The 21,153-nt window shown below is 53.9% G+C and overlaps 1 protein-coding gene across 3 annotated transcripts in view; it reads left to right on the top strand.

Moving 5' to 3' along the window:
• SZT2 (SZT2 subunit of KICSTOR complex) overlaps nucleotides 1–21,153 on the top strand; it is a 77,737-nt gene that overhangs the window by 44,594 nt on the left and 11,990 nt on the right. For 2 of the 3 annotated variants that reach the window (XM_036754611.1, XM_036754610.1), the window contains exons 36-62: nucleotides 61–246; nucleotides 765–923; nucleotides 996–1,110; nucleotides 1,313–1,384; nucleotides 1,541–1,763; nucleotides 2,324–2,423; nucleotides 3,887–4,016; nucleotides 4,390–4,542; nucleotides 4,695–4,797; nucleotides 4,918–5,023; nucleotides 5,486–5,597; nucleotides 6,386–6,504; nucleotides 6,605–6,769; nucleotides 8,642–8,726; nucleotides 8,869–9,036; nucleotides 9,121–9,288; nucleotides 9,367–9,512; nucleotides 9,710–9,876; nucleotides 12,028–12,125; nucleotides 12,286–12,418; nucleotides 12,821–12,951; nucleotides 13,235–13,332; nucleotides 13,423–13,599; nucleotides 13,702–13,957; nucleotides 19,637–19,716; nucleotides 20,286–20,411; nucleotides 20,500–20,702. In XM_036754611.1, the coding sequence (XP_036610506.1) occupies nucleotides 61–246; nucleotides 765–923; nucleotides 996–1,110; nucleotides 1,313–1,384; nucleotides 1,541–1,763; nucleotides 2,324–2,423; nucleotides 3,887–4,016; nucleotides 4,390–4,542; nucleotides 4,695–4,797; nucleotides 4,918–5,023; nucleotides 5,486–5,597; nucleotides 6,386–6,504; nucleotides 6,605–6,769; nucleotides 8,642–8,726; nucleotides 8,869–9,036; nucleotides 9,121–9,288; nucleotides 9,367–9,512; nucleotides 9,710–9,876; nucleotides 12,028–12,125; nucleotides 12,286–12,418; nucleotides 12,821–12,951; nucleotides 13,235–13,332; nucleotides 13,423–13,599; nucleotides 13,702–13,957; nucleotides 19,637–19,716; nucleotides 20,286–20,411; nucleotides 20,500–20,702 (3,779 nt within the window). The remainder of the gene's footprint in view (nucleotides 1–60; nucleotides 247–764; nucleotides 924–995; nucleotides 1,111–1,312; nucleotides 1,385–1,540; nucleotides 1,764–2,323; nucleotides 2,424–3,886; nucleotides 4,017–4,389; nucleotides 4,543–4,694; nucleotides 4,798–4,917; nucleotides 5,024–5,485; nucleotides 5,598–6,385; nucleotides 6,505–6,604; nucleotides 6,770–8,641; nucleotides 8,727–8,868; nucleotides 9,037–9,120; nucleotides 9,289–9,366; nucleotides 9,513–9,709; nucleotides 9,877–12,027; nucleotides 12,126–12,285; nucleotides 12,419–12,820; nucleotides 12,952–13,234; nucleotides 13,333–13,422; nucleotides 13,600–13,701; nucleotides 13,958–19,636; nucleotides 19,717–20,285; nucleotides 20,412–20,499; nucleotides 20,703–21,153) is intronic. The other variant, XM_036754612.1, reaches the window with a different exon arrangement.

The following is a 21,153-nucleotide window of genomic DNA, read 5'->3' as shown; positions in this document are numbered from 1 at the left end:
CACCTGCTCCAGGTCCTGCCGCATTGATTGCTGCCCAGCTCCTCTCTGTTCTGTCCCCAGATTCGCTGGCTGCTCGAGGATGAGATGGTGGGGGCCCTGCGTCGGGGCGGTGCCCCAAACAGCCCCTCCCTGCAGAGAGTAGCAGCCCATGTACACGCCTCTCCGGGACGCTCCACCTGCCTTCGGCAGACACTGCCTCTTAGCTTTGTCTTTGGGCCAGAACGCTCCCTGGCTCGATTTAAAGAGGTTAGTCAGCAAGCATTTATCAAGCACCGAGTGTGTGCCAGGCAGTGTGCCAGGGTACAGAGAAAGGCAAAAACAACTCCCTGGCCTCACAAAGCTCCCAGGCTAATGGGGAGGCGATAGGCAAGTAACTGTACAAACAGAGGTTTACACCCACGTACTGGGGGCTTGCTGGGTCGAGGAGCAAGGCCACCTCTTTGTGTGAGATGGAGGTGAAGGAGGCATCTGACAGGAGACGAGGAGGGTGGGAGAAGAGGGAGATCTGTGCACACAGCCTCAGTTTTCCCATCAAATATGAGAGTTTTCAGCAGAGAGGAGGGGGAGGGGGAAGCTGTAGGAAGTTTGAGGAGGGATGCAGAGGTCAGTGGTACAACCTCAGGAAGCCCAGACCTTCCCAAGAACCCTTATCTCCCAGTGCCTTTGGTCTTGGCCTGGATGATCCTTGTGCTCCACTGGAGATAACCCCAACCCTATCCATGACCTGAAACAGCCCCCTCCCATCTCATCTCTGCCCCATTCAGGAGTTCTGTCGACTTCATCTCCCAGGCCATTCCCTGTGCCAGGACCCCGACAGTGGTTGCTTCTTTGTGTCTATCAGCCCCAGCCCCTGTGAGGAGCCCCCCACCCCCTGGGCCTGGCTCAGTCATGAGGACCAAGCAGCACGTTCCAGCCCTGCAGAGGTGAGTGCCTGGGGTCAGCGGGCTTGGAGCCCCTGGGGCCTTCCTCTCTGAGCTTTGTCTCTCTCTCCACAGGCTCTGCCAGCTAGTCCCCAAGTCCCTGAGTCCCTTGATGACATCGAGGGCTCCACTCTGAGTGCCTTGCCCAGTGGGACACCATTGGGGTCTCATGGAGCCTGTGGTAAGGAAGGTGGGCATCAGCCTCACACAAGCCTGTCCCTCCTCTGACACTGCATTGGCCTCAGGCCCCTCCACAGCCTGTATTTGTCCCCTACCCTCATTTTGTGGGAACCATCTTTGCTGGGGTAAGGATTGGGTTAGGGGAGAGAACAATGTGATGCTGAGAGAGGGGAGTCCATGAAGGCGTCACTGCTCTCCCCTCCCTCATCCAGGAAGCCATCCTGGGCCCAGCCGAGGACAGAGTGTCGTGTCTAGCCAGGGCAGTGTGGACTCTGACCAGCTAGGTGAGTAGGGAGTACAGAGTCTAGACGAGGGGTAGCAGGAGGCTCAGAAAAGCCAGTTATGGGGCGGTGAGGGGAGGTGCAGCAAACACAGATGAGCAGGGAGGGAGGGCCCCGAGGGAGTCACGGGTGCAGTGAGCTAGGCTCTTGTCTCCCCAGGCTATGACGGAGGCAGCAGTAGCGGCTCAGAAAATGAGGGACCAAAAGTAAGTCCAGGGGAAAAGGTTGGCCCCACACTGAAGGAACCTTCAGGCCTCACGCTGTCCCCAGGGCCTGCCCCGCATCAGCAGCCCCCGCCCACCCTCGCAGGACCACGTCTGCCCGACTTCTGGCTCCTTGTCCGTGTGATGCAGGATCGAGTAGAGGTTTACGCCCATGCACGGTGAGGACAAGCCCCCACTGAGAACCCAGTGGCTTCTGGTTATTGCCATTCACCCCAGCCTCCACAACCCTCTGAGGGCCCCTGCATCGCCTCATTGAGGGTTTGTCATCCTTTGATGAGCTTCCCTTCCTCCACCCTCCTCTGCCATATGCCCTCAGTGTGACCCCAGGGACAACTTCGGTGAGTTTCCATCCCCTTCCACCTCAATGAATGCCCATAGGTGCAGCGGATCCCTGTGGCACCCTCTGAGAGTGCCTGGAGCCAAATGCAGCTGATTGATTCCCTTGGTGACTGCCATGTCTTGGGTAGCTGAAGGCAGTGGTTATGGGGCCTCTTGTCCCTTCTGCTTGGTGTAGCCCAGATGTGACCTGTGAGCCTCGTTCCTGACTCTCCTGAGCTGACTGGTTCTTAGTGGGCACAGTTTTTCTGAGCCCATCCTGCTTTTCCCTCTAACTCCTGGTAGGGAAGCCCATTCCTGAGCAAACAGCATCTTCCCCATGTTGGCCAGTCTGCCTGACTCTGTTCCCCTAACTGCCCGCTCGTCTGCCTTTCCCTTATAGGAGTCTCATGCGGGATGAGAGTGGACCAGGTGCCGAATGCCGGCAGCTGCAGCAGCTCTTGGCCAGGAAGGTTGGAGAAATCTGCCGAGAGGTCAACCAGGTGAGGAGTTGTGTGTGTGTGTGTGTATGTGCTTTCCTTTCTACATGCCCTGAGCCCCCCAGGAACCATGACTCAGACCTCAGAGGTCATCTGGCCCGATCCATACCTGACCACCTGTCCACAATTCCCTGTGCCTCAGACACCCCCAGCGAGTGGGCTTCCTGCCTTCTTTTGTAGGTCTCTCTTAAGGGATCTTATGAGCTGACTCCAGAGGGCTTTAAACTAGAAAGGAGAAGCTGCCTACAAGCCAGTAATAAAATCCTTAACCTAAGAGGTGCAGGGCATCAGCACTGAACAAGGTCTGACCACCAGGAGGTTACATATTACTGAGAAGGAGTGGAGAAGGGTAGGGGTCCAAGTAAAAAAAAAACAACAGAATAGAAGAGACAGGTGTTTTAACTGGTTGTCCAGATTATAGAAGGGATAGTCAGAGTCCACCTAGGAAAGGAGGCAGTGATCCCAGCCGGTCAGTCTGGCCTCCCAAGAACAGGCCATGCCCAACTGACCAGATCTCTGTGGACAGGGTCACTCAGGAGAATGCTCTATGTAGGTCTCATTTCCCTGCCAATTGTTGGATCAAAGGATCCATTCAGAGATGGAGGTGAAGACAGCCCAGTCAGGTAGATTTGGAACTGGCTGAAGGGGCCATGCCTGCTTCCTACGGGCTCTGCTGGGGGCACACTTTCTGTCCAAGACTTGGATGAAGGCAGAGATGAGCCCCATTGGACTGGCAGGTGTCCCCAGGCAAGGAGGAATGGCCAGCACCTTGGACACCAGAGAGAGGAGGGCTCAGAAATCTCAACAGGCGAGAGCCTGTCAAGTGCAATAAGATGAACTGCAGTAACCATTCATTTGGGGTCAAAGAAATCATCTTCCCGAGGTTGAAGCTGGAGAAGGCGTGTGTCCTCTGAGGGTCTTCTGGCAGCCTGGGCAAGGGGGATCGCTATTCTGGCCTCTCCTTTGGTCAGAGGCCTTCCCAAGGCTGTGAAGCTCTGGGTTACAGGACTTTGTCCTATACTAGCTGTGTGACCTGTGGCACCTCAGTTTAAAAAGAAGATAGACCTTCCAACTCAAATTCTGGGACCCTGTATTTGGCTCAAGGAGGGTGACCCAGCTTGGTTTTGCTTGGTCCAGACCAGAAGGCAGGCACAGGAGTAATGTGGGGGAGCTGCAGAGGGGCTGATTGTGCCTGAGGGTCAGTGAGACCCTAGAGTGTGGGGCTACCCCTTGAGGTCTTCAAGCAGGGGCTGGACAATGACTTGTCCAGGGTATTGTAAGGGAAATTTCTGTTTGAGTCTGGATGAGCTGGGATACTGCCAAGGTCTGACATGGACTCCTGACGGCTCAGTGACCCCAGAACACCCCTTTGGCTGAGTGGTCACAGGGCCCTCCTTCTGTTTCACTGAACCCTCAGGGACCACAGGCCCTTCAAATTTTCTGACCTCTCACCTTCTCTTCTCCAGCGGCTGCTTCTTCAGGACCTCCATGACAGCCATGTCTGTAACTCCCTGCTTGTGGCTGAGAGTGAGGAGGATCTGTGGCGGAGTGAGACCCCCTTTCATCCCCGCCAGCGGACCCTGCTGCCCAGTGATGGTGAGGGCCTGAGGTCCCCCTCCCCACCAGCAGACCCTGCTGCCCAGTGATGGTGAGGGCCTGAGGTCCCCCTCCCCACCAGCAGACCCTGCTGCCCAGTGATGGTGAGGGCCTGAGGTTCCCCTCCCCACCAGCAGACCCTGCTGCCCAGTGATGGTGAGGGCCTGACACCCCCTTCCCCTTACCAGTGGGTCCTGCTGCCAAAGTGATGCTGAGAATTTGAGCCCAGAAGGCAGGTTGGGGTGCTATCCTGTACATCCCAGGAAGTAGGAGGCTGCACTCTGAGGCTTCTCCGTAGATGGGCCAGGAGGAGTCTATGTGTGTTGGGGATGAGCTAGGGATAGCTCTGATCCGAAGTGTTGCCTGTCCACAGATTATGCAGCTGATGAGAGTTGTGCCCCCCGCGGCTACCTGGCAGCCACCATGCAGTTTGTGCCGGGACACTTCTCCTGCAATGTCGTTTGGGGAACTGTGATCCGGGTCCATTCCCGACTCAAGATGGGGCCCAGCATGGGAGTGTCCCGGGGTAGGAGAAGCTGGGGCAAGGGAGTCCCAGAGCAGATGGGCCAGGGTGGAGGGAGGGCCTGGCATCACAGGGTGGGGGATATTGGGCAGGTTGGGATGCTCGGCCTTCCTCCGTGGGCCCATCTGCCTTACCGAGCCCTGGCTGTCCCGCAGCCATCCAGGCACTTCGTTCTGTGCTCAACGCCTTCTCGGTGGTGAACAGGAAAAACATGTTTGTGTACCAGGAGCGAGCTACTCGAGCGGTCTACTACCTGCGGTAGGAGGGGCAGTGGGGAGTGGGCTGCTGTGGGGGGCAGGCCCGGGCTGTGGGGGACATCCCTGCCTTCTGTGCACACACCTCCGGCCCAGCCTACCACTGGCTCCCTTCCCCTTGCAGACTTGTGGAGACATCGTGCAGTGAGAAGCTCCTAGATGGGGATGCTCTGCCCCCCTCCCTGGCCCTTTCCAGAAGCCAGGAGCCCATCTGCCCTGAGGAGGCCTCGGCAAGTCGCTGCCTCCCCACTGCCCCCAGCATTACTGGACAGTGTGGTTTGCCTGAGAGTCTGGGCTTCAGTCTCCCCGTGTTGGACGCAGGGCTTTGTGACCTGGGCATATCACTTCACCACTTTGAGCCTCAGTTTTGTCATCTGTAAAATGGGGATAATAATGGTGCCATGGGAAGAGTGCTGGATTTGGAATCAGAGGACCTGGGTTCAAATGCTGACTGCCACTTACTCCTTACGTAAACTTGGCACCTGAGATAATCCCCTCCCTGCCTGGGGCTCTGAGTCTGCTGGGCAGGATATTTGAACCCTAGGGCAACACCACTGTCTTTCTGATCAGTCACTGCGTGCCCCCCACATTCCTGCTCTTCAGTCCCAAAGTCAAATCCAAGCCCTTTGCCTGCCGGGTCCCTCTCCTGTGCCCTCCTCCCCCTCTGATCCTCCTGTGCTCTCCTTGCACAGGGTCCTCGATCCCCACTGGAAGTGGCCTCCAGCCGGAGCTCTGAGACAGCCCGCCCTGTGGGCCAGGTGGACCGCCACATTCAGCTCCTAGTGCATGGCGTGGGACAGGCAGGTGAGGCCTATGAACTGGCCAGGGTAGTCTTCAGTGCTGAGGACCGAGTTAGGAAAGAGACCTAGGGGCAGCTAGGTGGCACAGTGAGTAGAGCACTGGCCTTGGAGTCAGGAGGACCTGAGTTCAAATTCGATCTCAGACACTTGACACACTTACTAGCTGTGTGACCTTGGGCAAGTCATTTAACCCCAATCGCCCTGCCTTCCCTCCTCCAAAAAAAAAAGGAAGGACGGACGCACTGGGAGCCTGTATTTGTTTGTCCTCAAGCAAAGAGAGCTCGGGAGCCCATAGTAGCTGCATTCAGTATCTGCAGGGCTGTCCCAGGGACAGGGGCAGACATAGGGCCGGGCTGGGGTGGGAGTAGGGGATGGGAAGCTGCAGGAAGGCATGCCTGGCTCTAGGTGAAGAAGGTTCTAATCACATGCACTGTGAGGCCTGCGAACTCCTCGCCTAGGAGCATTTAAGTGGAGGCCAATGTTTCCTGGTCATGCCAGACCTTCTAGGCTTGCATCTGTGGTTCTGAGAGTGGAACTGGGCAGGGAGTGCCACCCCTAGCCTGGGTACCAGCCCCACCCCTTGCCTGCCTCTCTTCTCCATCTCTTGAGATCCAGGGCCCACATGGAGGGTTCAGATCCATTTGAGGAGAAGGCCCTAGACAGACTGAGCTCATCCTGCTTTTCTAGCTTTGGCTTTTTTTTTTTTTTAAATTTTAATTTACCCTGACAGTGTATATCTCTTGGTGTGAGTGTGTCATGGGTCCTGGCTCTAAGGTTTTTGTGTGCCCACAGGCCCTGAGATCACAGAGGAGCTGGTGCGAGCCCTGCGGCGGCGCCTGGATGAGGCCACTTTGGATATCATCACTGTCATGCTTGTGCGCAACTGCAAGCTGACACCCGCCGATGTTGAGGTAATGGGCTGTGGGCCCCTGCTGGTGCCCCCAGGACCCGGGACATTCTGCATTCAGCCACATCCTTGTCCCAGGCTCACCCCCAGCTCTGCTCTCTCAGTTCATCCAGCCCCCGGGAAGCCCCCCATCAGAAGTGCTCCACCTGGCACTGCCACCCACCTGTCGGCCATGGCTCCCGGCCTTGGCCTGGTACCTGCGGCAGAATCTGCTCATCTTCCTGCATTCACCAAAGTATACAGACAGCAACAGTCGTCACCACTTCCAGGTGAGGGACCAGCTGTCTGCCTGGCAGACTCCTGTTATGTGCCCAGCCTGCTCCTTAGCGGGACCCCACAAGCACAGAGTCTAACCACCTCAGCAGCTGCCAATCCAAACAGCACAGGAAGAAGCCCTCTCCCATGTCCTTGCAAAGGAGTGTCCGGCTTCTGCCTGAAGACTTCCAAAGAGGAGCAAGCGCCTCTCCCTGAGGCAGCCCCTTCCACACGTGGGTAACTCTCATGGCCAGCAGGTTCTTCCTGACGTCCTACCTCCTTTGGCCTCTTGGCCACTGATGCCCCCTCCCACGGCTGCCCTTCCTGTGCCAGAAGATAGCACTTCCCTCCCCCCCAGGCAGAGTCTAATCTTCTCTACGACCAGCGTGTCCCATTTTCTCATATGTCACGCACTTAAGGCCCTTCCCCATCCTGCATGCCCACCTCTGGATCCTCTTCACCTTATCAATGTCCTTCCTAATCTGTGGTGCCCAGAACTGACCACTGGGCTCCAGGTGGTGTCTGACCAGGGCCAAGGGCAGTGGGACAGTCTCCTCTGTTTTGGAAACTCAGCCCCTGTCAAGGCAACCCCAAATCTCGTGAGGGGTTTTCTAGCTACCTCATCACCCTGCTAACTTCAGCGGGGCGGATGGCAGGCTCAGTGGAGTTCAGCCGATCTAGCTGATTCTCAGATCCTCCTCTTTCCCCAGCACAGCCTAAACAAAGGAACCTTTTTCTTGTCCTTGGCGTCTTCCCTCACCAGCCTTGGCTCATTGCAGGCGTTAGCCTTTTTCCTCACACTGTTTTTACAGGCCTGTGACAGGCCCTAGAGATGTCCTCTGTGGCCCTGGCCTCGTTTCCATCTTCTGTATGTTTCTTTTAAAAATCTAACTTGGCTGGTGAGTTCCCTATGCATCTACATCAGTCTCTTCAAACAAGTCCTAGTTTTCCTCCTCTTTGGACACTTTCTTCAGTATCTCCTTTCCATCCTGGGCTGGCCTTCCCTAAAGCATTTTACTCCATGGCCTCTTCCCCATCTTTCTTCCCAACCCTTTGAAGTCTGCTTTCCTCAGACTTGCGTGCATGTCAGACTGTCCTGTTGCACACTCTGGGATGGAACGATGCCTTCTCCTCAGGCTCCCACTGTTTCTACTAATTTTGCTCTGTAAGGGAGAATCTTACAAGGTGGCATTGTCCCTAGTTTGTCCCTTCACCTTTCTACGGCTGAACTATTACTGATGCAAGTCAGGCAGTTATGTCCTGCCCTGCATTGGTCGGGAAGCAGGCCCCAGCAGACGTCTGGACATGAGTCCCCCAGTCACTGCTCTGTTGCGTGCTCTTTCTCAGACTCAGCATCACCTTCCGAAACCGCCCCTCTCCCGTGCTCTGGTCAGACTTGGCATCCCCTTCTTAAACTGCCCCTCTCTTTCCCTTGCTCTTGGTCAGACTTGGTATCTCCTTCCCAAACCGCCCCTCTCTTTCCTCTTTCTGCCGAGGCAGGGTGTGTCTCCTCTGTTGTCTTCCCTGTGTACTCCCAGCTGTGTCTTTGCTTTGTTCCTCCCCCTAACACCTCCATGAATTAGGCCATGGGATGAGAAGTGGGACAGGAGGGGACACAGATACAAGCAGGCCCGATACACCCTCTCCTCAGGGAGCTGCCATTCTCATGGAGAGTCCGCCTGTCCAGGGAGCTGGAGGGACAGGATGGTTTTGCCATGGCCTGTGGCTCTGGGCAAGGAGAGGCCCTACTGCTCCACTAGTGTGTCCTCCACTTCTCTTGAGCTTGAGGGATATCTTTTCATTGGTAAACACCCCTGGGTGGAGGGACTGAGAACCTGCCTTCCTGGGGTCAACTTGATTTCATCTGGAGCTTTGTTCTTTCCCAGCACCCTTTCCACCCTCCTAGTGGCCTTCCTGACTCTGATATTTATCTCTACAACAAGCCTGGTGGCCAAGGCACTGGGGGAAAAGGTACCTGCTCTCCTCTCAGATGGAAGCCTTGGGGATCTGGAGCGGGGATGGCAGGGGTGGGGAGGGTCCCTGAAGTTGTGTGAGGTATAGTGGGGCAGGGCATTCCCTGGAGACTCTTATCTATTTAAATCTTTTGGTGTAGGGGTTGCCTGTATCGCACTGTCCTTCATGGATGAGGGGGGAGCCCCCATTTCACTGGGGCTCTGGCCTCCTCCTTCCCCAAGCCCCCTGGACCTGCTACAGGAGACAGAGTTTGAGAGTCTTACCAGGGTTACCTGCTGCCCCACCCCTCCCAACAGTGCCACTGCAGGTAGGCCCAAAGAGGGCAGCGGGAGGGGACCTGGGGGTGGTGGGCTTGGCTTCATCTGATCACCCCAATTTTCCCTCCACCCAGGTCAGCGCCAGGACCTGCAGCTGCGATTGGATATATGGGAGAAAGGGAACATCAGCCGCCTGCAGCTAGAAGAAAAATTACGTGGAGCCACCCGACATGCTTTGGCTGATACTGTCATGGAGCTCCGTCTGCTGCCAGCCCCTCTGTGTGTAGAGGAGGCCCTGCCAGGTATACCCCTACCCTGGGCCCTGCCCTGGCCCTTAGGAGGGGCAGACACCTGAAGGCCATCAATTCTGGTGTCCCCAGGGAGCCCACGGAGTGTTTCACTGGAAGCCAGGAGTCCAGGGGATCCAGCCAGCACCTCCCCTCTCCCCTTCCCACCAGCCCCGAGCCCAGGAGAGCCTGTCACTCCCCCAAGCAAAATGGGCCGGCGCAGCTTCTGGGATATGCTGGTAAGGGCAAGGGAAGGTGGAGGCGGGAAGCTGACATCTCTCCTTATCCCTTCAGCATCCTCTCTCCCATCTTGCTTGTAAATGGGCCCATGTAGCTCATGGGCAAGGAAGAGGGAGGGGAAGGATCTCCTCTCTTCTTCCCCCTGCCATCACTTGCCCCACTGACTTTTCTCCCTCATGGCTTTTACTCCCTTCAGAGTAAAGTTGAATGTGGGGACCTTGGTTCCCCAAAGACAACAGATGACATTGTACTGGAAAGGTCAGAAGAGACCCGAGGACGGAGGCGTCACAAGACTGAGAGTGTCCGGCCCCCAGGGGGACCAGAGCGTCCCCCAGCCCCAGAGCTGGGTGCTCAGGGTCACAGGTATGCGTAGGAGGTAGGGAGGCTGGGGTCACAGGTTCTCAGGTGACAGAAGGATCTAGCCCTGTATAGTGATTCCCAAAATCCAGTCCTCATTCCCTGGGAGTTACCCCCCACCCTAGAGCCATGGCAGCACAGTGCCATGAGCATTAATTTAGCCCAAACTATGGGCCAGGCCTGGGGTTGCTGTGACCTGTGGAAAGTGTCCCTGCCCTCCAGCAGCCAGCATTTGACTAGCAATGCATGACTAAGAGAAGCCAGTACAGTGTAGTCTGTGTAGGGTGTGACTCATACCACGGGAAGCAGGAAGGGCCTCCACCAAGGAGGCCAGAGGTAAGGAGAAGTGCATTCCAGACCTGGAAGACAGCCCAGGTAACAGTGCCAAGGCAAGGGATGGCATCCTGAGCACTGGAAAGAGTGAGGCCAGAGACACCGGGCTATGAGAAGTGAAGAGAGCCCTGAAGAAAACAGATCTCAAGATGCCCACCCTGCACTGTGTCCTGGGCCCAGAGGAGGTTCATGGTGGAAGTGGTGCCATTTTGAGGGCATTCAAACATTCTTAAGATACTAGGAAGAGGGTAGGGTTCCAAATAGTTGAAAAAACTCATGGTCTTTTATATTAACCCCCAAAAAACCAACCAAACAAAGGTGCCTCAGAAAATATCTGTAATTACTGACCCACACAACTACTTTCTCCTTTCTATAACTTCTCTAAGAAGAATCTTCACACGTGGGGGGCATCCTTGATGAACATGGCCGTCACAAGCAGCAGACCACAGCTTTACAGTTTCCCACTTGATGGAGAATTTGACTGTAAACAAGCCCCTGCCTCTGCAGAGTGTTAAGGCCCTCCTGCTGCAGAGTGCATCTGAGTTGTAGGTTGGAACTTGTCGAGGGTCTGTGAGAGGTGTGAGAGGAGAGATCTCAGGCTGCAGACACCATTTAAGGCATTAAGGTCACAAATGGTTGCCAACTAGTGGTGGTTCTCTCTGTCCCATTCGAAGTCAACGTGGCCATTCATGGCTTTGTCTTTGAGCCCCCTAGCTGGTGTGGTCCCCACAGGCCACAAGCACAACTCCACTGTCCCCTGTGAAAAAAACCTATGGGCAGAGAGCACCTGTGGTATCCATCTCTGATAGAAGTGGGAGCCATGAATCCCTAGATCCCTATGGTCTATATATTGACCTAGATTTTAAAATGTAAAGTTATCTATATTTTATTGTATTCCAAATTGTTGGGCCACATGCAGCCCACAGTCCATATGTTTGATACCTCTGGTCTAGACCTTACATTGCAGTGTAGTGGATAGCCCTGGAAGTCATCCATCAACGCCTGAGTGTATCTGGGATGGACGCTGTGGCTGGGCCCATAAGTGAACAGATGGTGGAGGCTGGAGGGCCGCTGGGTGACCTTTGGGGACTTACACAGTTTCACTATAGCCACCCCAGTAGAGACGTTCTATGGCTATGAGTCATGAGGAGCCGGGATCTCGAAAGGACCGGAGTTTAGGGTTCCCCAGGGCAATGGGCAGGTACATAGTGGGATCTCACAGTGAACAGCAGTCTGGAGGAAGGCCACCCAAGATGTTGGGGAGATTAGGTGAGGATGGATGGTGAGAGTCCTGGGTGGCTAGACAGCCCCATGCTCTCTCTGAAGCAGCTGCTGCTCTGCTCATGGGGCACTCTGGAGCTCCTTTTCTGCAGACTCCCATAGGCATACATTCCAGCTTTCTGGGTTCACGTTCTGCCGCTGAGCAGCACCACCAGTCAGTGGGGATGGTCTCCCTATGAGCTCTGCTCCTCCAGCCTTGAGAGTGCCCCACCGGTCACCATTTACAGGCCACTTCAAGTCTCTCCCCCTCCCCCTCACTGAGAAAGAGGGAATTAAGGAGAATCTGCCCACTATTGAGGGCAAAAAGGAAAGACAATTTTCAGGGAGGACAGGATGATCGAGTGCCGAGGCCCAGAACCCCATCCAGATGCCCTCTTCTTGCTGTGCAGTAAATGATCAAGTGGAACCCTGCTTTCTTTTTCCCCAAGATGTGGGGCTTGGGAAATGTGGTGAGTGGGGCAGGTGGTCAGTGCACAGGCCTATCAGCCTGGTCATCGGTCAGGCTCTGCTGCTGCTGGGCTCACGGCTGCTTCCCCTCTTCAGGCGCAGGGCTGCACAGCTGGAAGAAGGGGAGGTTGGCATCCTCCATCCGGGATTTGCACGTGTGGGTCAGCGCTGGATGGAGTTCATGGCTCAGATCGGTGAGGATGTCGAGCTCGTCTCTGATGCTCTCAGACCCAGCAGTGATCTGTGGTTCACCCTGTCCCTGTACCTGAACTGCCCAGCCATGGTGGCCATGGTCTACTCCTGCTGCCCCCACTGACCTGTGCTCCTTTCCCTTCTCCAATCTGCCCTTCACAGGTTGTCCCTCTGTTTCTGGAAGCTCTACCCACATGGTTTCCCGGTTCCTTCTTCCCTCTGTGCTTACTGAGACCATTTCTCTCGTGGCCTCATTGGCAGGAGACACCAGTGTCCGCATGTTTGAACAGCAGCCGTGAGTGGGTCTATCCCATCAGTGGAGAGCCATGAGGGGAGGAGTGGGAAGGAAGGAAACCAGCAGGTGTTTATTGAGTGCCAGCTGTCCTCCAGCACCTGTGCTGAGGACAAATATCACTTTATTTGATCTGGGACATAGGTGGTTTCCTCATTTTACAGGTGAGGTAACTGAGGCAGCCAGCAGTTGAGTGATGTGTCTAGTGACACAGCCACTAAGGGGGTGAAGCTGGATTTGAACTCAGGTCTTTCTGACTCCAGACCCAGGGCTCTACTATGCCACCTTGGCATCTCTGCCCAACAAGAGGGGGTCCTGGGGTCCTGTCATGTTGTTTAGTCACCCTCAGAGCTGTTTGAGAGCTGAGGCTGAGTTGCCGTATGATCTTTCCTCATGACTCTCTAGGGGTCCAGACCCTGTAACCTTCACCCCCTGCTCCACTGCTCAGCTGCACCCCCCACCCCGCCCCGGAGCTGAGCGCCATCTGCTGCTTTTGGGACGGAACTTCTCCCAGTGGCGGAGACCAACCCAACAGGGTGAGGGCTAGATGGATATGGATGGATGGTGATGGGGGAGGGGGCAGAGAGGTGAGGACAGACCGTTTTGGGAGAGGAGAGGGCCAGTGCCCATTGTTGGAGGCAGAGAACCAGCAGAGATCGGGGCTGAGTCAGCAGAGGAAAGGAGAGGATAAATGCTGATAGATGCTAATGGAGATGAGGGGCACCCCTAGGAAGGGGGATGGGTGCCTCTGGGGGTGAAGGACAGAGCCAGCAGGGCCAGGCTGCCTCACACCCTTGCTAATACTTCCCCTTCCCCTAGCTCCCAAAGCCATGCAGCGCTTTGAGCCAGGAGTTGAAGGCTCTGGTCGAGATGCCCCCCGACAGCGGCTCCTCCTCCTCCGGGTTATGGACACCAAGGTAAAGGCTGGCAAGGGGGCCCAGCTGAGGAGTGGCCAAGACAAGCTCTGCCCCCACTGACCTGTGCCTCTCCCTGACATGTGTTTCCAGCTGCAGCTGCTGACCTATAACTGGGCCCCAGACCTTGGAGGGGCCCTCAGTCGTGCCCTGAGCCGCCTCTTACAGTGGCAGAATGCTCGGGCCCACCTCGTCCACTGCCTGCTCAGCCAGAAGCTTGGCCTTTTCCATCACTATGGTCACCTAGACTGCCCTGGGCATGATGACAAGGTGATCCCTTCCACTCCTTCCACAAATGCTCTCAAACCCTGGACAGCTGGGGGGCAGGGGACTAGAAGGGGATGTCTAGCTTCTGAGTCCAGCTTCTTCCAGGAGCCAAATCCGTTCCTGACCCCATCTCTGGAGGCCGAGACCCTCATCCGGAGCCCTGGCCCCCCACCAAGCCGGGAACAGGGACGACTGAGTGGCTCCTCCCGGGGAGGGGCAGGCCTGGCCCCTGAAACGATGCCGTTTGATGAGGCTTTGAGGGATATTGCTGCTGCCCGCCCCGGCCCAGCCCCCCGCCCGCCTGACCCCGTTACTTATCATGGACAGCAGTTCCTGGAGATCAAGACTGCAGAACGAAGAGGTGGGGACTATGTCTGGGGTTTGAGTGAACTGAGAGAGGCCAGGAGCTGATAGAGCTGGACAGAGAACAGGGGCTGGGGGTTGAGGAAGCCAGGAGAGCCAGCCTGAGATCAGGACCTGAGAGAACCTGGGAGGGTGGAGACTGGCTGCTTCTGGTGTTTGATGTGGGCATGGATGATACTGCCAGAGGAATCTGGAGAGTGGTGCCTGAGATGATGAAGTTTTTCATCGCATCCCCAGTCCTTAGCACAAGGCCTGGCACCAACAAAGCCCTCACTCCATGGAGAGCATTAGGGCCAGCTCACCCCTGCGGCCAGACCAAAGCCAGGGTTTCGTTTGGAAGGGAGGGGCCATGGTGATGAGCAAGTATTTGGTTCTGGACCAGGCCTTGAGGTCCAGGGAGGGAAAGTGCCTAATCAGGGCCCATAAAATGCATCTGCTGTCTGAGGAAAGAGCTTGGAAGGATGGTGTGGGCAGGAAGTGGCCCCTGCCTGTGTTCTGGGGACTATGGCATTGGTGGCCAGTGAGCTAGGATGTACACACCACAGCAGCATTGTGGTGACGGTGTCAGCAGAGGCAGTGTTCCCCAGGGAGCAGCAGTGGAAAGAGATGGGGCCCTGGTACAGGCCTCTGCCAGTGACGGAGATGTGGCCGTGATGTCCAAAGTCAGAAGGTATTAGTAACGCTTTAGAAGGAGGTACAGCAGTAGCAGCAGCAGCAAAACCCAGAAGAGCTGGGGTTCTAGAGCCATGGCTCCTAATGTCCATACAGAGCTGCCGGAAGAGCAGCCAGTGAGCAGGGTCTTGGAGGCCAGGCCCCGGGGTGGCCAGGACGCAATTCTGGGTGAATGGTTGCACCTGCTGGCCTCGGTGGGAACAGCAGAGATGGGAGGACTGGGGGGCATGGGCAGGAAGGAAGCCTGTAGCCAGCCCTGTCAGCTCAGCGGACAATGGAGCGCCTGGACAGATGGGGACAATGAGGAACTTAGCTCACGCCTGTGATATGATCACTCACATGGACATCCGCTCACCCTTTCTGCAAAAATACTGAGCAGCCCGCTATCTCATCCAAGCCTCGCAATGTCTGGAGGCCCAATATGTGTCACAGGAGGCAGCAAAGGCAAGGCAGGCCAAACCAACAGGGTGTCGCTGACCCCTGCCTGGGGGAGGCAGCCCAAGAGTGTGCAGAAAAGAAATCATTAGGAGGGGCCAGTCAATCAGCATTCATCAACTCTGCAGCGCTGCCTACTGCTGAGGATGCAGAGATAGACACAAGGAGGTCCTGCCTTCAAAATAGTCCTTCTGGGGAGACAAATGGATCTACCAAGGTATACACAGAATATATACAAATGGCCTAGGGGCCCAGGAAAGGCCTCCAGCAGAAGATGGTGTTTGAGCGGTGCCTCAAAGAAAACCCCAAGGATGCTAAAACGTGAAGTTGAGGAAGGATGGCATTCTAGGTATGAGGCACAGCTGGCGCAATGGCATGGCAATAGGAGATGGAGTACCCTGAATGAGGAGCACAGTAAGAAGGCCAGCTTGACTGGATCATAGTATATATAAAGAAGATTAAAATATAATAAAGCTGGAAAGGTAGTTGGGGCTGGGTTGTGAAGGGCTTTGAATGCCAAACAGAGAGGTTTGTATTTGATTCTAGAGGCAGGGTACCACTTGAGTTTGTCGAGTTGGCGGGGTGGCATGATTAGATCTTATAGGAAAATCACTGGCAGTTTTATGGAAGATAGATTTGAGTGGGGAGACAGTTGAGCCAGGGAGACCAATTTGGATGTCATGACAATAGTCCATGTGAGAAGTGATGGGGGTTAGGGAAGTAGCTATGTGAGAAAGTGCTCTGGAGATAAAAACAGCAAGATATTGGCAACCAATTGACTGTATGGGATGAGTGAGAGTAAGGGATATCACCACACTTGTGAGCCTGGGTATAAAGAGAAGTAAGATCATTGGTTACTGATCTTGAGCCAGACATCCTAGAGAATGAAGGCAAGTGGGCCTTAGGAAGCATTGCATTGCAAGCAGTGAGGCTAACGGAGGTGATGGAATTCCAGCTGAGCGACGCTGTTAAAGTGCTGCACTCAGTATGCCAGCAAATTTGGAATACTCAACGGTGGCCACTGGATTGGAAAAGATTAGTTTACGTCCCAGTCCTAAAGATGGGCAACGTCAAGGAATGTTCAAATTACCAAACAGTTGCGCTCATTTCACATGCCAGCAATATTATGCTTAAGATTCTGCGTGCCAGGCTTCAGCAATATGTGAACCGAGGATTGCCAGAAGAGCCAGCTGGTTTTTGAAGAGGCAGAAGAACTAGAGACCAAATTGCCAGTATTCACTGGATTATGGAGAAAACAAGGAAGTTGCAGAAAAACATCTACTTCTGCTTCATTGACTACACTGACAGTGTGGATTACAACAAAACATGTTGAGTCCTCAAAGAGAGGGAAGTGCCAGATCACCTGTATATGAAGAACCTGTATATGGGACAAGACACAACAGTAGAACTGAATGTGAAACAACTAATTGGTTTAAGATTGGGAAAGAAGCTCGACAAGGCTGTATGCCATCGCCTTATTTATTTAACTTATACGCAGAGTACATCGTGCGCAGTGCCAGGCTGGGTGAATCAAAGACTGGAAGTAAGGTTGCCAGGGGAAATATCACCAATCTCAGCTATGCAGATGAAACCACTCCGATGGCAGAAGCCTCTCGATGAGGGTGAAAGAGGAGAGTGTAAAAACTGGCACGAAACTTAGCATTTAAAAAGAAAAGCTGAGATCTTGGCAACTGGTCCTGGCTCATACAGGGAGAAGACATGGAAGCAATGTCAGATTTTATATTCTTGGACTCAGAGATCACTACAGATGGTGAATGCAGCCATGAAATTAAAAGAAGCTTGCTGCCTAGAAGGAAAGCTGTGGCAAATCTGAACAGCATGCTGAAAAGCAGAGACATCCATTGCCTTGCCAGCCAAGGTCCATATAGTGAAGCCATGGTTTTTCCAGCAGCCATGCATGGCTGTGAGCGTTGGACTATAAGGAAAGCTGAGCCCCGCAGAATTGACGCTTTTGAATTGTGGTGCTGGAGAAGACTTTTGAGAGTCCCTCGGACAACAAGGAGATCAAATCAGTCAATACATAAAGAAGTTAGATCAGGCTGTTCACTGCAAGGGCAAATACTGATGCTGAAACTTAACTACTTTGGCCGCATAATGAGAAGACAAGACTCATTGGAAAAAACCTGATGTTGGGAAAGATGGCAAGAGGAAAAGGGGACGACAGAGGATGAGATGGATAGAGGGCGTCATGGAAGCAATGAGCGTGTGCTTGGACGGACTTTGGGTGATAGTGGAGGGCAGAAGGGCCTGGAGTGCTGTGGTTCATGGGGTCACAAAGAGTCGGACACTACTGAACAAATGAACACCAACAAAAGAAAGCGCCTCACTGCCCTCGGGCAGCGCATCCTAAGTTCTGAGGAATGGCAGGTGTGGTCGTCGGGCTCCACGTCAGTGGTCTCTAGAAGAACATTAAGATCGAGTGAGATTCTGCGGGACAAACGTTGTCCCAGTTTTCAAGAAGGGGGAGAGAATAGTGTCTGGGAACTATAGGCCATTGCCCTTCACTTTAATTCCTAATAAAATTCCAGAAGGCATCATTAAAGAAAGGAAAATGGCGATCCCAAAGAGTAGATTCGTGTCATCCTAGATCCAGAGCTTAGGGACCTTTGAAGTCAAACCCTGACTTTACTGAGGAGGAAACTGAGGCAGAAGAAGGTTCAGTGACTTTCCCAGGGTCGTACAGCTATGAACAGAATTTGAACCCACATCTTCCTGGACTCTTGAGTCTAGTATCCACTACACCACCATGCTATTTAATCCAGAGCAAGACAGATAATGTTTATAAAGTACTTTGCAAACCTCAGGCGCTATAGAAACATGAATGTTACCAGGTCAGTTCAGACTCACCTCAGTTCCTTCTGTTGAGAGGGCTACTGAATCTAAAAAACATTGTAGACCTAGATTTTAGCAGAACACATAGTCTTCATGCTACTCCTGTGGCCATGAAAGAGGCATGTAGGCTGGGCGCTTGTATGATCAGATTCCAAACTACCTGAAAGGCCAGACCTATCAAATGGTCATTAATGGTTTGTAGGCTACTTGGCAGGTCTCTAAGGGAGTGGCCCCAGGCCTTGGCATGTATTTTTCAGTGACTTGGATAAGGGCATTTTGGCAAACAGCGCCACGCTGGTGGGGCAAATCCTGCAGGGGCACCCTCCTGCAGAGGGTCTTGACAGACTAGAACATGAGGCTGAATCTTAGCAGATGAACTTTAATAGGGATCTACAGCAAGGTGTTTGCTTCTTTCAAAAAGTCCTAAGATGGAGGAGCTGTGGCTCACAGTCTGTTTGAAAGAGATCGGGATGTTTTTGTTGACTATGAGATCAGTCACTGTTTCCTGGGCTGCTTGAAGAAGGGCTTCGTTTCCAGGCTAGGGTGGTGGTGGTTTCAGTGTCCTCTGTCCTCTTAAGGCCCCATGTGGAATGCTGTGTTCTATCCTGGGTGCTGCCTTCCAGCTGGAGCATCTCCAGAAGAGGACCGCTGAGGTTGGGGGGAGGGGGGGGGGCGGGCCGGGTGTGCAATGATGCAGTTCATTCCATTTAACGAGCATTTATTAAACATCGTCTATAGCAAAGCCCTTTACTGGGCTCTGTGTACACAATGATGAATACAATAGTCCCTGCCCTCAAGGAACTTTCATTCTACTGGTTAGAAAACCCCATGTATACAGATAAAGAAATACACATAAGGTAAATATTAAGTAACTTTATGTCATCTGTCTCCCTTGTTTGTTAGGAATTCTCCCCCAATTATAGTTGTGAAAGATACCTCTTCTTGTTATTTTCTATTTTTAAAAATATGATAAGACTTGTATATTCAAGGTTAATGTTCATAAATGAGCTCCTTAGAGTATGTGGTGTAAGATGTTGGTCTAAACTCATTTCCTGGCAGCTTGCTTTCCCACTTTCTAAGCTGTTCATGTCAGACAAAAGTTCTTCTCTAAGTAGTTTACATTTTCCGCTTTGTTTCTGATTCTTGCTTATCTAGCGTGTTTCGTTGATCTATTTTTCCATTGGGGGTGGGGCAGCACCATACAAGTTAAGTGATTATTGCTTTATAATTTAAGGACAGTGCTTGAAGTGCGATTCTCCCTTTATTCCTGCTTTTTTATGATTTCCCTTGAGAGCCTAGACCTTTTGTTCATCTAAGTAAGCTTTTGTTATTATTTTACTTAGCTATGCAGAGGCCCCTTGGTGGTTTACTGGCACTACATTTCACTGAAGCTTCTTGAGCAGGGTGGTCAGTCAGGCCTGTGGTCTAGCACTGGCAGTGTGACAACGGTATAGAGCTTAGATTGGAGAGGTATGATGTGAAGGGGGGATCCGCCTTGTTCTGTGTGGTCTCAGAGTAGCACCAATAAGCTGAAGAGTGGCCAGTGTCCATAGAGAATTGGGCCTCCTCTAAGCATTGTGAGCTCCCCATGGCCCCTAGGAGAGGTATGGTAGAAGGGAGAAGGTGGACCACTTGGCCCCTGAGGCAGCTTTCACATCCAAGATCTAGAGATTCTGTGAAAGAGGCCAGGAACTGATACTTCTCCTTCTTCCCCCAGAGCTGGAGCGCCAGATGAAGATGGAGAATCTCTTTGTGACCTGGCAGCAGAGGTCTGCCCAGTCCAACATGCCCATCAGTGTGAGCACCTCAGGGAATGGGGGTGAGAGGGCCTGAGGGCTCTGACCACTTATAACCCCCAAGATGTATCTGAACCCCTTCTATCTGAGCTCCTCATTTCCACTCTCTTCCATGGACTTCTGGGGACAGGTACCCCTTGCCCCCATCTCCTTTTGACTCTATGGATGGCTCTCCTGTCCCATGGATGCCTGGGATGACTCCCCCACCCCACTTCTCCTGGCAGGGTGGTTCAGGGATGGCTCCCCCTACCATCTCCTGGGGCAGCTTTTCTGATGTTTTCTCTCAGTATTTCCCCTTCTCCTGGTCCCCTGCTGGACATGTTACTGGTTCTAGGCTTCTCCTGTCCTATTCTGACCTGAGCAAACCCACAGGACTTTGTGAGATTATACTAAAGAGGAGATAGGCATGGTGTGGACACTGTGGGGAGTGTCTAGGCCTCCCTGTCCGCCCTGTCTGACTCAGCCCTCACTGGGATAGGAGGAGACAGCTGTATTTTCCTGACAGTTCCCCTCGTTCCAAAGCTGGCTCCATTTGGGAGGCCTCAAGTGACCTTTTATGTTCCTTCCTAGGCTGGGGAGCTGGAGACCCTGAAGCAGTCCTCACGCCTGGTCCACTACTGTGCTACTGCTCTGCTCTTTGACCCAGCCTCCTGGCAACACGGACCCCCTGAGCCCACAGCACCCACTGAGGGAAAGGTGATTGCCTCCCCAGTGTGTAGAGCAGGAGCAGGAAAGGGTCTCGTTGGGGCCCAACAGGAGCTGTGACCTCTTTCCTTTCCCACAGCGCCGCCATCGCTCTAATGAGTCAGGGGGTGGAGGCCGGGAGCCGACCGGGAGCTGTGAGGCTGGGGAGCTGCCCACCCCTGGGGCCCGAGAGGAGCCGTGGCTCTGGGAGCTGAGCTCAACCTTCCTACTGCAGTATGTCCAGTACCTTCAGAGCACAGGCTTCATTCTGGTGCAGCTGCGGCCCCCCTCGCCTACTCGCAGGTGAGCTCCCTCCCCCTGTGGTCTGTCCACACAACGCTCCCAGAGGCAGAGTGGCCTCAGGCTCAGGGAGACACTTGCTTGGTCTCCTCATGTCTCCAAGCTTTTATTTGCTCATCTTCATTCTTCCTCTGTCCTGAGCCTTGGATAAGCTGATGTCCAGAACACAAATCAAGTTTAAAGGATTCTGTAAATGCTGGTTCTTATTGCTCGGCCCCTGGTCCCCCAGGGTCAGGCAGTGCTCTCCTTCACGCCATGTCTGCATGTTTCCCATCTTCTTCCTGGGCCTTAGACCATCCTACCTTGACCAATCACTCACCTCCTGTTCCCTCCGTGAGCTTCTCTGTGGCCCCTGGCCACAGAAGGTTGCTGTCTCCATTTATGGTTTATTTTCCCCTTGGCCTTCTACCCTGGCCATTCTCTGGCCCACCTACTGGCTGGTTCTCAAGTGGCC

The sequence above is a fragment of the Trichosurus vulpecula genome, chromosome 4 (genome assembly GCF_011100635.1).
Source record: "Trichosurus vulpecula isolate mTriVul1 chromosome 4, mTriVul1.pri, whole genome shotgun sequence".
NCBI lineage: Eukaryota > Metazoa > Chordata > Mammalia > Diprotodontia > Phalangeridae > Trichosurus > Trichosurus vulpecula.
This window is presented reverse-complemented; position numbering and strand designations above follow the sequence as displayed.